Source organism: Pimephales promelas, chromosome 23, assembly GCF_988280905.1.
Source record: "Pimephales promelas chromosome 23, fPimPro1.hap1.1, whole genome shotgun sequence".
NCBI classification, from domain to species: Eukaryota; Metazoa; Chordata; class Actinopteri; order Cypriniformes; family Leuciscidae; genus Pimephales; species Pimephales promelas.
Window position 1 is genome coordinate 2305909 of NC_142791.1, and position 14605 is coordinate 2320513.

Below are 14605 nucleotides of genomic sequence, written 5' to 3' on the forward strand. Positions count from 1 at the left end.
GTACCATTCATACAATAAACCATAAAAAAGCAGTGAAAATAAAAAGTATTTATTTTTCATGGTAGTTTTAATTTTACCGCCTTTTTAATGTAACATGTTCAATGTGATGAAATACACTTGTGTGAACTAGTTTTGAGGGAAAAGTCTTGCAGATACCTTCTGATTTTTATAATTTTCTTATGATGTAAAGAATTTTGTTGTTTTCGGAGTCAGTTTACATCAGTGAATATGCATGAAGCAATACATCACGTGACAAACATCAACCAAGTCAGAAAGTCAGGCAACATATATGTATTCCTGGCCCTTTAAATCGATAATTCAGCACTAAATATGCCATTTGTTTTTCTTTGTCTGAGGTAAAGAGGGAGAGTCGTATGAAGTGGGGTCCATCTAATCAGGAAACCCAGAGGCTGTGGTCTGGGGGAAGGGGCTTGTTTGAGGTAATTATGCTGCCCTCACACAGCGGCAGATGGTTTGGGAGGGGAACGGGAGGAAGGTTAATGTTAGTAACAAAGACAAAACTGGTCTGATGCAGGAAATTGGCCACAAGAAAACCAAAAGACTTTTCCTTTGCTCCTTCTCACTGACTTCCCCTCAAAATAGTGAAAAGCTCTTCGACTGATTCATGTAAAAACAATGGAGGATGATTTGATTAAATAGCACCTCATGGGGAGATTAAAGAGGGGAGCCCTATACTGTCTAAAGCAGATTTGCAGAAGAGGAATGTTTTACAGGAGGTGGCCTCTGCACTTCCTGGTTGAAGCCGGGCCACTAATCTGAGGCTGGCCAGGTTAAAACCATTAGACCAGCAGAAGGTATGTGCCATCTGCACTGAGGTCATAAGAGAATAAGGCCAATGAAGAGAATCGAGGGGGTGCCTGGATGTAGCCTGGCCAGTCTGTGTGTGTGTATACATACATACATTCATGATGAAAGTGCTCAAAGCAAAAGAATACGACCCTCCGCTTGGCAAACAGCCACACGCACCATCCGGGAAAAAAAACGGCTGAAGCATGCTGAATGGAAATGAGCATTTTAGGCTTTGGGTAACACACCTGCCCTTTTAAAATGATGGAGCAGCTGGGTTACGGTTGTCCTGCTTAACCAAATGCTAAGCTGATATCAACTACAGGCCACCTGCGGTGCAGACATTACCCATGAGTTGAAACGGGCATTGCCAGGTGCATCCTTTCCATGCTGTGCCTGATAGAATCTAATCAGGATTTTCCAACACATTTGCAGCTTATTTTGTAACGCATTTGGGGGTGTTGTTTAAGAAACTCACATAAAATAAACATTAGACAGTCTCTAAAGCAGGGGTTTTCAATCTTTTAGACCCCACAGACAGACCCCCAAATCATGCACTAAAAATAATATCGTATTGTTTTCTAGGTATTTTTTCTACTCACTATAGTATTGTATTGTTAGTTTATTTTAATCTAATTTATTATTATTATGATTATACAGTTTGCCTTAGGGGTCCCTGGACCTCCTAGTCTAAAAGAGGAAACGTAAATGTTGCTATACCCGTTTAAAAAAGTACTATGGTGCAGTAATGGTAGAAAGACCCAGTGTGTATGTGTGTTTGGTTCAGGAAGGCTATTCCCTATTCCTTATGTTGTGGGGAATATGGCAACACAGTTTGCACAGTGTGTGTGTGTGTGTACACGCTTCCAGAGGATAAACCTAAGTATAATCGGTTTGCGCCATCTAGTTGTCACTGAATTATAAAGAAAGAAACAGTAGTGACTGCATGCAGGAACACTTTCTCTTTTAATGCCATGCGTTTCATAATAAAAGTAAAACAGTAATAGGCTACATTACAATACTTTTATTAACATTTCAGAAGAAGATCATTTAAGCTACACATATTCACAAAAGACCGCATTCAAATGTTGTCCTTGTATAAGTAGGCTATTCGTGTTTTGTAATGTTCATTAACGTCTTGTTGATTGTCGCATTTTATAATTATTTAATTAGCATCAATGGCATTTTATTTTCTCACAGATTATATTGTGTGTAGCCTATTACTGATTTGTTAATATTGTAAGTAACAGCGATGCCAATAAAGTTTAAATTTAATACAAAAATTGTTGGGTTAGTCAAAATTTTATTAAAACTAACAACTCAAAAGCAATATTTAGCATTGAGTTACATTTTTAGAGCATACATTTCGTTTTAAGTTCTCGTTGTAAAAAAAAAAAGGTTGGTAAAACAAGCTATAATACAGTGAGTAGTTATAAGATACAAATATTACTGTGACTACTGTGTAGTATTTGTGCAATAAATGTGTAATATAAACAAATATAAATCTAACGTGCACGCTTGGTCACGAACATCCACGAGACGTAAACAACGCGCGCGGACGCGGTGAATTATGGGATATCTTCCGTCGGCGGCGCGGTGCCGCCATGTCTCCTGAAGATAAACGGCGGCTAGTCGTTTTCTCCGCTGTGGTCTTCTCGTTATTCCTCCTTTTACTCGTTTTGAGCTACATACCAGCTTATTTGTACATACTTTTTATCTGTGTCGCGTCTTGTGTTGTTTATTTTCACAAAGCGGAGGAGCTGCAGCTCTTCGAGAGACTAGGCCTCAATCCTCGCCGTGGATTGAGCGTCCCGCCGGCTCTTTTGCGCTGGTTACCGGGTAGGACTTTGAGCGGAGTCCCGGCCGCAGGCAAAAACAAGATACGTAAAAGTGATGCTAGAAATTCCTTTGCGTCACCCAGCGATAGACATTTTGCAGGCTCGTTTTATAGAAGAGAACACACGCTCAGTGACTCGGTGTTCAGCCCTCGGGATTTACTCATGGGAAGTTACCTCGCCAAGGCTGAAGAAAGCCCCTCCGCCGCCTTGAGGCCCGCTGGAGGCTCGGGGGCTTTCGTCCACCCCAGAGATCACCTCCGGGAGAGACTCGCACGACCTAATCATGCTGTGCACACCCCTAACAGGAGACTGTCATTCGGGTAAATGCTTTGTCTTGTCAGCCAGAAGGCACTTCAGTTTATACCTGCTCTTTACACTATGACGTTAGCAGTTCACGTGTAGCGTCTATCAGCCTAATGTTTGTACACGTTTAGCTTTCTCGGTTGTTCTAACATGTTACGTTGTGCCAGTTTTCCCTCCATGATTTGAAATGGTGGGAGTTCCTGGAGCTGGTCAGGCGCGCTGCTCCTCCTACACCAGTTTGGACGCCTGACACTACACGTGTAGGGTTGCATAAAGCTTCCAACATAATATGAAACTGCATTTTGAGAGCTTCGTAAACGCACTTGCATCGCTGATTTCCTTAACACTGCTAATACTAGGATTTAGAAACATAATGGATTACTTTTTTTAGCCAATGTTTATATATATTACTCAAGTCTTGAATATTAGCACAATTATTAGTATTAAAAGTATAACAATTTCTTGTTTTGTGATGCTCTGATACATACAATGTGTATCAGGGCATCAATTTATATATATATATATATATATATATATATATATATATATATATATATATATATTTACACACTGGCGCATACCCACTCACTCAAATGTATACATGTGTATGTGGATTTATAAGGAATAGTTGCTGTGGGTGGCTGCCAGTCTATAACATTCTGCCTAAGATTACAGCAAAATGGAAATATTTGCATGACTAACATTTAACATCTAACATTTATAGGAGAATTTGTGAAATGTTACTGTCTGAGGGAAAACACTACATCTCAAACACATTAAAACATCACAGCTATCTGTCAGATTCAGAGCACAAGACAGGACAGACTGCTTTAAATTATTATAGATGTTATCTATCTGTGTCTTACAAGTTATCTTAAAGCCCTTAAAATAAAGCATGTTTAGTACTAATTTTATTGTGTTCTCCGCTATTTTTGAGATGTACTCGTATCAAACTACTGTATATTTATATAAATGGTATTGCCTCATTTCTATCATTAATAAAAAAATTATATATTGTACAGAGTTTATATACCACCCAGCCCTAATATACATATAACTTTTGTCAAAGATTTTTTGAAGAACTAACTAATTGAAGTTTCGCTATCATCAGGGACCCTATGAGCGCTGCGAGTCGATTCACCATCACCCCCCACAGACATTACACTCTTCAGCAGACGGGGACGTCTCCCATCGGAGTGATGCCACCTGCAAAATGGGATGGATTCCATAAGAAGAATATTCTCACTCAGCGCAATTCGCCTACTGTTCACAGTCCGGTCACGGTGAAGATTGCCAGACCAGACCCCACTCGATCATCATTGTGAGTCACTTCTGATTATTTCGAGTGGATTGAATGCACTAGCATTACAAATGCTTTTGTTTCTGCTTGTAGTCTAATTAAGAAATCCAATTTGGGATTACGGAAAGATTAAGGTCGCTAATGTGAACGCTACATTCTGTTTCTAGCTTCAATCACCTGACCTCACCTGGAGCTGTCACATCCCCAGGGATTGGAGCACAGACAGACCCCTGCTCCAGAGAGGCTGTTCTGAGCGTGCTCCGAGAGAGCAGAAAGAGAGAGGTTGATGATGAGGAGAAGAGTGCTTCCTCTGGGCAGAAGAGCAAAAGAAGGTATGTGAAGGAGCGATAGCAACCAAACGAAAGTCACTTTACTTATTCCATCACACAATCTTATCCTTAAAGGGTTAGTTCACCCAAAAATGAAAATTAAGTCATTAATTACTCACCCCCATGCTGTACCAACCCCGTAAGACCTTCGTTCGTCTTCGGAACACAAATGAAGATATTTTTGATTAAATTTGAGAGCTGTATAACTACCACATTGGCTCCTAAAGGACTGCCTCTTGATGGCCCAGAAAGTCAATGAAGAAAATGTTTAAATATCCCAAGTGACTACCGTGGCTCAACTATATGTTTATCAAGCGACGCGAATACTTTTTGTGCGAAAAAACAAACAAAAATAACGAGTTTATTCGACTATTTCTTTTCTTCCTTGTAGGCCAGAACGAGACTTCCTTAGATTTCCACGACGCATGCGCGAGATTTGCGATCTGCTCACACCAGCTTACACTACTTCAGATCGCAATTCTCGCGCATGCGTCGTGGAAATCTAAGGAAGTCTCGTTCTGGCCTACAAGGAAGAAAAGAAATAGTCGAATAAACTCGTTATTTTTGTTTGTTTTTTCGCACAAAAAGTATTCGCGTCGCTTGATAAACATATAGTTGAGCCCCGGTAGTCACTTGGGATATTTAAACATTTTCTTCATTGACTTTCTGGGCCGTCAAGAGGCAGTCCTTTAGGAGCCAATGTGGTAGTTATACAGCTCTCAAATTTAATCAAAATATCTTCATTTGTGTTCCGAAGACGAACGAAGGTCTTACGGGGTTGGTACAGCATGGGGGTGAGTAATTAATGACTTAATTTTCATTTTTGGGTGAACTAACCCTTTAAATCTGTTCGTTTATAGCTTTCCATGCTAATAAGAACAGAAGGCTTGCTGTTGGTTTTCGAAATCTCACTGAATAAATGTCTTGCTTTTCAGGCGACATGACAGCAGTGAAAGTTCTCAGTCAGCATTTGAGCCACTTCTTGCAAATGGAGCTCCGTCTCAGCTTGTGCCAAAGTAAGTGAATGTTCACTTTCCTCTGTAGTAGTCTACTTCTACATCTGATAAACGCTGATACTTGACTGATTATGTCTCCTCCCCTCTGCAGACCTGGCAGTATGAAGAGAGGAATGAACTCCTCTCTCAATGAAGAGTCCATCATGAAGCGTTCTCGTACCTCCTCCATCAGCTCCATGAGTGGTGCTCCTGTTCCCAGTGGGGTCCCTGGATCTGTCCGAAATCCCATTCGCAGTTCCTACAGTTCCTCACAGGGTTATCCACAGGTATTTCATTTGATTATTTTTCTGAAGATTTATAGTGTGGTAAATTGAGGAAATGGAATGAAAAGGATCATATTTAGTGAGTATATCGATGGTTATTGCTTATTTTTTTTGTAGGGATGCGCCGATATGAAAATTTTGGCCGATAACCGATACTTCTTTACATTTGAAAGCCGATAACTGATATATTGGCTGATTAAATTTAAATTCATATTTTGATATACTTTGATATTATAAATACAAAAACAAAAGGCTTGCCATTAAAAGCCATGTCCCAAACATTTCAACTTAAATCAAGCATATACAATACAGTAGCCTAGTTTGAACCAGTGTAAGATTCCTTAACTTTTAAAATTAATTTTAAACTTTATAAAAAATGGTAACACTTTAAATCGTCAAAAAAATAAAATACGTTTCATTTTGTTAGCATTGGTTAACATGAACCTACAATTAATGAACAACGCTGAATAAAATGAATAGCGCTGCATGAGAACAGATGACTAACATCAGTATGAACCACAAACATTTTATTTTATTTTTTTAAAATATTTTAATCATTCTGGTGTCATTTTTTTATGTCAATTCTTTTCACTATTTATATAACGCTCTAACCGGAAACTCCGGTTGTGCAAGTAGTTGTGCTAGTAGTCCATTAAGCGCTTTACTGCATTGTTCATTAACTCAACCAAACGCATGCTGCAATATGAGATTATATATATATATGAGATTATATATATATGTGTACACAAAATAAGCATTTTACAATGGCTATGCCTGTCATGTAGGCTTTACTATGCGATCGTCGCGCTAAAACACTGGTGATCAAGAAATCACAACATGCTTTTACAGTCGTGCTCTTTGATTCTTCAGCGTAATCAGATTGATATCAAAAATGACCATCTATCTATTGGCCCACGTCAATGTGTGGTCGATATGTTGTGCATCCGTATTTTTTTTGTATTCATTGACTCATGCCCTTCAATTTTGTATTTACAGAGAAGAGCAGCATCCAGTCTCAGTCTTTCTCCTTTCACAAGCCCAGGAGGATCTCGGTGTCAGACTCCAGAGAGAGCTGCTAAGAAAGCAAGGTAAAAATTTTAAGAAAATGTCCCTTATGCACAAAGGCTGTTAAAATATGTTAAAAGTTTTATATATATATATATATATATATATATATATATATACACACACACACACACACACACAGTATCTGACTATATGTGATTGCAAAGCAATCTAATATGCTTATTAATGTTGTGCATTCTTTGATTAATAGTTTTAAAGAACTGTTTATTTGAAATATTTGTTAATTGTCTTTCCTGTCATTTGGCATATTTAATGCACTATTGATAGAAATATTTATTTCTTTAAAAGAACTCGCCGACCCCAAACATTTAAACTTTTCCATTCTGTTGTGTAAACACACCTGCCAAATGTCAGATAAACGCATAACTAGTCTGATTATTCAGGGCTTAAGACATTGTTACTGTTATAAACTATTTTGTGTGCTTTAGGGAGGACGATGCTACTTCACCAAATTCCACATCCTTTGTAAAAATGGATAAGGTGACAACTGATCCTGCGCCTGCTACAAGTGAGGAAACATGTTAGCTGTTTCATTAACACGTTGTTCTTTATGTATTAACTAATTAAACTCTATATAACACAGAATTGTTTGTTAATATAATTACTAATTTGTAATTATACACATTTTAATTTGGGTGTGTTTGTACCAGCTAAACTTACTCCAAAATCTGAGGCACCTGTTGCAACATTAACATCAGACTCTGGAAGCAGCAGTGGGAAACGCAAGCGCAAAATCCAGCTGGTCACCACAAACAGAGGAGATCACATTTCTATGGTAAGCTGCTGTAGATACACATTTCCCCCACACATTTGCATCTTTGATATTCATCATTGTAACATTGTGTCTGCAGCCACCACCTCCCGAACTAGGATATACGATCACAGTAAAAGATCTAGATATGGAGAAGAAAGCGGCACTCAGCCAGATACAGAAAGTCCTAGAGGAACCTGGTAAGTTCTTTACACTATTTGAAATGGCTGTAATAGATGCAGCAAAATCAAGTCCTTGAAGCAACATCTTTATTTTTTCCAGAGCCAGAGATCCTTCCTCCAGCATCTGAACCCACCCCAGCTCCAGTTCCCTCTTTAACCCTGTTTTCCCAACCAACTCCAACCTCCTCATTCGGGACTGCGCCTGCTGTGAGCGCTGCGCCCGCTCCGGTTTCTCTCTCCACACCTTTGCCTGTGTCCACACCAGCCACTACTACAACTCCTGCTCCAACTATTGACCTCACCGTCACTGTTCCCAGCATGGCCAGTACTGCACCCCTGACTTTCACCTCAGCCCCCTCCATCACTACCACCCCAACTGCCCCAGCTACAAGCATTTCAAACCCTCTGCTGGAGTCCTTGAAAAACATGAAGAATAATTCTCCTTTCAATGCTTCCACTATGATGAGTACTACTACTGCAGGTTTGCATAAATTATGTTATACTGTTTTTACAGATTTTTTTTAAGCTTATATTATTTTAGTCTTCAGCGTCATTCTTTAGAAATAATTCTAACATTGACGTCACTTTCCTGCCTGAACAACTGAGTGGCAAAAGATCTGCTGCGTGACGATTTAATAGGGGAAACTGCGACTAAAATGAACAATTTTATCAATTTAAACTAAATGTTGAACTCAATATAGTGTTCCTTACGACTTACTAAAGATCCAGTGATCCATGGATATTGACACGTCACGCAGCCAGGATTCGTGTTGCCTGACATTTATGTTTGCCTGATTTCAACACCAGGGAAATAAAAGCAATATAGACCTAAACATAAAGCAAATTTGGCTGTGAACGCTTTATGTAAGTACAATATAGGTAGGTCTAAATCCGTATATATATATATATGATATATATATATCATCATATCGTCCAGCCCTAAAATTTTATAGTTTTTTCTTGGTCAGTGTTTATTAAAAAACATCCAATAATGCAGAATATGCAATGATAAATATTTAATTGATGAGTTGTTAATATTTATATCAATGCAAAATATATGGGTATGGGTTTACACCTAAATTCAGCATATTGACACAAAATTATAACTGCAAATCCACTTTTCGCTGACTGGAGTCGAGTTGTTTCTGTGAAATTGCAGAGGTCCAATTGCTCCTCTTTCAGCAGTCTGTAAAAATATACCTCCGATTTTTTGTCAAATCTAAGTGTACAGTCTATCGCAAAGCTCTTTCCCATTTTATATCTTATATATCATAATTTTGTTGAAACCGTGATGATTTAAGAACAGCATTTACTTAATGTTCTTTTTTAACATTATAAATGTCTTAACTGTCACCTTTGATCAATGTACTTTAACATGAACTGTCTTTCACTCCATATGCAGCTCCAGCAGTGTCTGTGTACAGTCTTTCTACACCTGCAGTTTCCACGAACACTAGCGGTGGATTTGTCAAATCTGAGTCGGGCCTTGCCACTCTTCAGAACTCATTCGCTGCCCCATCCTCCATATCAACACCTGCCTCCAAGCCAGCCACCTCCATGCCCTCTGCCTTCGCTCAGATCTTGGCCCAACCGCTTCAATCCTCACCAAGCATGCCATCCCTGGGCGGAGGAGGCAGCCTCTTCAGTGTGATCAAACCTGTGGCCTCACCTGCATCTGAGCCTCCTAAATCTACAGTTGCTGCACCTACAACCACGGTTGCGTCAGTCAACAGCATTAGCAACCCCCTGTTGTCTGGCTTTAAGCCCATTTTGAGTGCAGCAAGCACCACCCCTGCTTCCACAGCTGAGGTCAAAAGCACCCAGCCCACCTTCAAGCCATTATTTGGCAGTACCACAGGAAGTGGCATTACTTCCTTTGGGCAGACATCCACACCGACGACATCAACCCCTGCCGCTCCGACCGCACAGAACAGCGGGATGTTGTTTGGTGGACTAACCAGCACTCAGCCGACATTGGTGACTTCTGCTTCTGCCGCCCCGGTCACACAGACTCCCTCCCAATCTCTGTTTGGAAGCTGGACTGCAACCACCACATCCGCTCCTGCCACAAACGCCACGTTCCAGTTCGGAGCGCCATTGACCACAACGGCCGCCCCTGTGTTAAACACCAACACAGCTAGTGCCGGTGGCACCACCTCTGCTTTTCAGTTCGGCGGAGCTAAACCTGCACCCACACAGCAGCCCCAAAGCGCGTTCGCATTTGGCCAGCTGTCCACCAACCAGAACTCCACATCTGCTCCGTTCGGTGGGTTCGGCATGACCAGCAGTGCCGCCACTTCCTCGGCGGCATCCACAACACAAACCACTTTCGGGAGCTCAACCTTCACTGCATCTACAACCTTCCCAGGATCCACACAGCAGGCGCCTGCTGCTTCAAAACCTTTCACATTTGGGCCCAGTGGTGGAAGTAGCGGCGCAGCACCGTTTGCGTTTGGAGCCGCTGCCAGCACAGTAGCGCCTGCGTTTGGGACTAACAGTCAGCCTACATTCGGTGCGGCATCATCTGGCTTCTCTTTTGGAAACACCACCACCCCTTCTGCGGCTCCCGTCTTTGGGGCCTCCACACAGACTGTGGCCTCTCTCCCTGGCCCCGCTCCCACGTTCAGCTTCGGAGGTGTGTCGACAGGCACTCAAAACACTGCTCCGAGTACTCCAGCGCCTCCTGCCTCTGGAGGATTTAACTTTGCGGCCTCACTTTCGGCAACACCATCATTTGGAACCCCTGGGCCTGCAGTTCAGACACCAGGGTTTTCCTTTGGAGCCAACAACACGGATAACAAGCCTGCTTTTGGTGAGCGTGTTTTTTTTTTTGTTTTTTTTTCAGAAGGACATAGCATAGTGCAGTGTTTCCCAACCCTGTTCCTGGCGGCACACCAACACTGCGTGTATTCTTTGTCTCCCTTATCAAACACACCTGATTCAACCCATCAGCTCATAATCAGGTGGGTTAATAAGCTGATGGGTTGAATCGGGTGTGTTTGATTAGGGAGACAAAGAAAACACGCAGTGTTGGTGTGCCGCCAGGAACAGGGTTGGAAAACACTGGCATAGTGTATATAAGTGTATACTGCTTCATTCGGGACACGACTAACCAAGAATGCACTGTTATGGTGGTTACTACCTTTTTAGCAATGTTTTTAAAACCAACTTCAGTTAGATTTATTTTATTTTTTTCATATTGATTAATTTCAAAATGCATTTCTAATTTAGTACTACAGGATCTGGCATTAGTTCCTAGTTTAGTTTAATCATATTACTATTGTTTTGCCTTCATTAGTGCAATTACTAATGTTTATTTATTGGAAATTTGACAGAAAAGTGCTTAGCTTGAGTTCAGATGCAGAAAAAAAAAAGAACTTTTATTAACAAACGCCGTACAGTAATGTGTAGTATTCTACTCTGATTAAATGTACCATTATACTGAACTGTTACATTTACCTTCATCTTTAAACTTTTAGTTTTACAAATCATCACATTAAAATGGGATAATATTGAAGTGCTGAAAAAAAGTCCTAAAAAAGGCCTTTTTATGCCTAAGTACTTTTCTGTAAACCCCCTCTCAAAAGGGTTTCCAGAAATATTTGTCAAAGCCTACTAAAATCATAATTTCTCAGATAAAAACATGTAATAAAAAGCCGACGCCGCTCGAAATGATGCAGACACGTTTGCCAGGCTTAATAATGACTATGCACAGATGCGCGATCCGGTCTTAAAGGTAAACACACACAGATGAGTGATCCGGTTTTAATTGCTTAATTTCACTCTCAAAAGTTTGCATGAATCCTGAAATGAATAATTTAAAAACATGCAACTATTTCTGCGACAACCATGGTTCGAAGTTAGCGTTGCTACATTAAAGGATTAGTTCACCTCAAAATGAAAATTTGCTGATAATTTACTCACCCCAATGCCATCCAAGATGTTCATGTCTTTCTTTCTTCAGTGGAAAAGACATTTTTTTGAGAAACATTTCTCCACGCAATGGACTTCAATTGCAACCAACGTTTTGAAGTCCAAATCAATGCAGTTTCAAAGGGCTATGAAGTGACGCGCCAGGGATTACGTCATTATGTTGGAAATGTCACGCCAACGTCATTAGGCTGAAATGTGATCGAAAATTGTAATATCGAAATATTTATTTAACTATTAACATTTTTCAGCAAATTTGTATTTGTTAGTATTGCTTTAGAATTGGTAAAAGTTTGAGGTATTTAATGATTTGGCTAAATCTTACATTCTCCTTGTTTGTCTTGTGTTATCTTAGGAACATCTACTCCTGCTTTTGGTCAGGCGCCTGCAGGAATGCAGATGCCGTTTGGCAGTCCTGGAACCCCAGGATTCGGAGCAATGGGCGCCTCCTCGTTTGGTAAATTGCCTTTACAGGGACTTTTATAATAACCTGGGTCTATTCTATCTTTTTGTTCACTCTTTAATAATTTTTTTTTATCTTTTAGGTGCTTCACCAGCTACCTTCTCTATTGGAACGGGATCCAAGTCCTCTGGGGCTCGACGATTACAAGCCCGCAGGCAGCACCCGAGGAAGAAGTAACACGGCTGATGTGAGTCCTGTCCCTTTCATTATTGTCAAATGGACTCTGTTACTACTCCTCCGGCTGTCCCACCTGCCCCAGACACTGCTGCTACTGCTGCTGGTCCAAACACAGACCTCATCTCTACAACCCTCCAGACTGCCAGGGCTGGTCCGCTGTGTAGGATCAAGGCTCAGAGAGTGTAGATTTTTAGAGTACCGGGCGACCCCATCTCTGCTGTTGGGTGCGCCCACCGAGACTCATCACAACCTCGCTAATGGAGTCTGTAAATGTCTGATGAGGACGTCGGGTGTTCGGGAAGGATAGCGAACAGGAGCGTATTATACTTGAAAGAAAAAGAGACTTTCAAATCTGGACACTCAATTTCAGTCCAGGCCTGTTGGATGACACAGAATCTTATTTTTGACTTTAGTTTTTGGTTGAGAAATCAGATGCTCTTTATTTTAAATCCAGTGAATATATATATATATATACACATTTGTTTTTTTGCAGTTAGCATACATTTGTCATGCTTTTTCATCATGCTTAGCAGATCCTTCGCAATTTTAAAGCCTTCAAAGTGTGAAAAAAACCTTTTTTTTTTGCCTGAGTGAGCTGCATAATAAACAATTTAATTTTACACCGATTTTTCTGCACGTTCCTTTAAGAGAAGCAGTTTACACGCATACGTCGAACTTCTGTCTGTTTAAAACCAAAGCTAATGTTTCATTGTGACGCTCCTCTGTCCGCCACACCATTGGCTGTTTTACTACCTCTCCATTTTAAACGTGCATCTGTGTCCCAGCTGAATTGCCTCATTCGAATTACTGTTAATTATACCCTTAAAGTCGGCACTTATCGCAAGCGTGTAGGCAAAACCTCATGTTCCTATATATCTCTGTGTTACTCTCATAACGGCCTCGTTTTATTTCCGTTAAACACTTTCATTGCTGTGTGCCTTAGTGTGTTTTGCTCATGGTTGCTCATATTATGGATGTCGGATTTATACTCTGAGACACGGATGCCTGTTTTTCATAATGTGTAAGAGCGTTTTAGATGATTTAAAAGAATATGATCTCAAGTTAAGAGATTTTGGTCCAACTTCAAACTCTGTAGAAGAGCAGCTTTGAGTGAAAGTGTGCGAAATAACTTGTTTTGGAAATAAACATTTGACTGTGATCAGGTGCAAAAAATTCAATTTAAAGTGCCCCTAAAGTGTGAGTTTCGGGAATGTAGAGAATGTGACGTTTGCGTTGCGGGATGTTGGTTTAAAAACTATTTTGCTCATTTACCTTCAGATCTGATTTAACCTAGAGAGGCTTAAGGACTATTTATATTGAACTTTTTTTTACGTGCATGTATACCATTACTGAATCATTCCTGGCTTTGTATGAATCCTATGGTTTGTGCATGCTTGTGATGTTTTAAAATACCAATATTGATCGGCATGTCTTCAGAACGTTCCTGAATCAGAAACATATTCTCAGGTCTGTTAAGTGAATGAGCTGTGTAATATGATTTGATGTTTTTAGTCAATATACAATGTTGTATATTCACAAAACACTGGATTTAAGTACGTCAATGCACAAGTATGGAAGCACAAAATCACCATTTTAGGGTTTTTGTATTTTTGTTCACCCCGTATAATTCTTTGACCCAAAAAATACACTTAATTGGGTACGGCAAAAGTTTTTTTTTAATGGTGCAGCGCCACCCTAGTCCCCCTTGCATGCGACTCCTCATGTAGGTCTTAACGACATAATTTGTAATCACATTTTTGAAGCATCCTCATGCCCAGACTGATGCAAGGAGGCATGGGACCAGGCTTTCTGTTTATTAGAAAGCTGTACCAATACAAGTGAGACGTGTAGACTGTTGAGAAAATGAGGTGTGCGCTGGATATCTCCAGCTGTGAATGTTTGAGATTTGCGGTTGTATCTAGTTGTTTGTTTTTAAGATGTTGCTGTAAGTGAATGCTCACAGTTTGTGTGTAAATGACCCTTCCCACTAACCCTCAAAGCGCGAGTGGATTGCTGGATGAAGCGGCACATGGATTGTGTTGTGTCTGCTTAAATGCTCTGATAATGAGATGCTGGTTTTGAATAAAAATGGATAAAAGTTGATTTGCAGTGGATTTCAGTTGCGCTCATTGTGTTCAATGCACGACAGATAATTCCCAC

General features: G+C 40.4%; 1 protein-coding gene across 1 annotated transcript; it reads left to right on the forward strand.

Moving 5' to 3' along the window:
• Positions 1–2315: 2315 nt before the first annotated feature.
• pom121 (POM121 transmembrane nucleoporin) lies at positions 2316–14548 on the forward strand. The gene is made up of 13 exons (XM_039676171.2): positions 2316–2965; positions 4060–4269; positions 4416–4580; positions 5513–5593; positions 5685–5859; positions 6853–6944; positions 7371–7450; positions 7593–7717; positions 7794–7893; positions 7976–8356; positions 9278–10687; positions 12161–12262; positions 12351–14548. Exons 1-13 carry the CDS (start codon positions 2412–2414, stop codon positions 12443–12445), a joined length of 3570 nt encoding a protein of 1189 aa, XP_039532105.2. The 5' UTR covers positions 2316–2411; the 3' UTR covers positions 12446–14548.
• Positions 14549–14605: the final 57 nt, after the last annotated feature.

Bases quoted from the DNA above. Each gene is read 5' to 3' on its own strand.
- pom121 (XM_039676171.2), top strand. From the start codon at position 2,412: ATGTCTCCTGAAGATAAACGGCGGCTAGTCGTTTTCTCCGCTGTGGTC. The intron at 2,966-4,059 runs GTAAATGCTTTG...CGCTATCATCAG, and splicing joins AACAGGAGACTGTCATTCGG to GGACCCTATGAGCGCTGCGA. The intron at 5,594-5,684 runs GTAAGTGAATGT...TCCCCTCTGCAG, and splicing joins CCGTCTCAGCTTGTGCCAAA to ACCTGGCAGTATGAAGAGAG.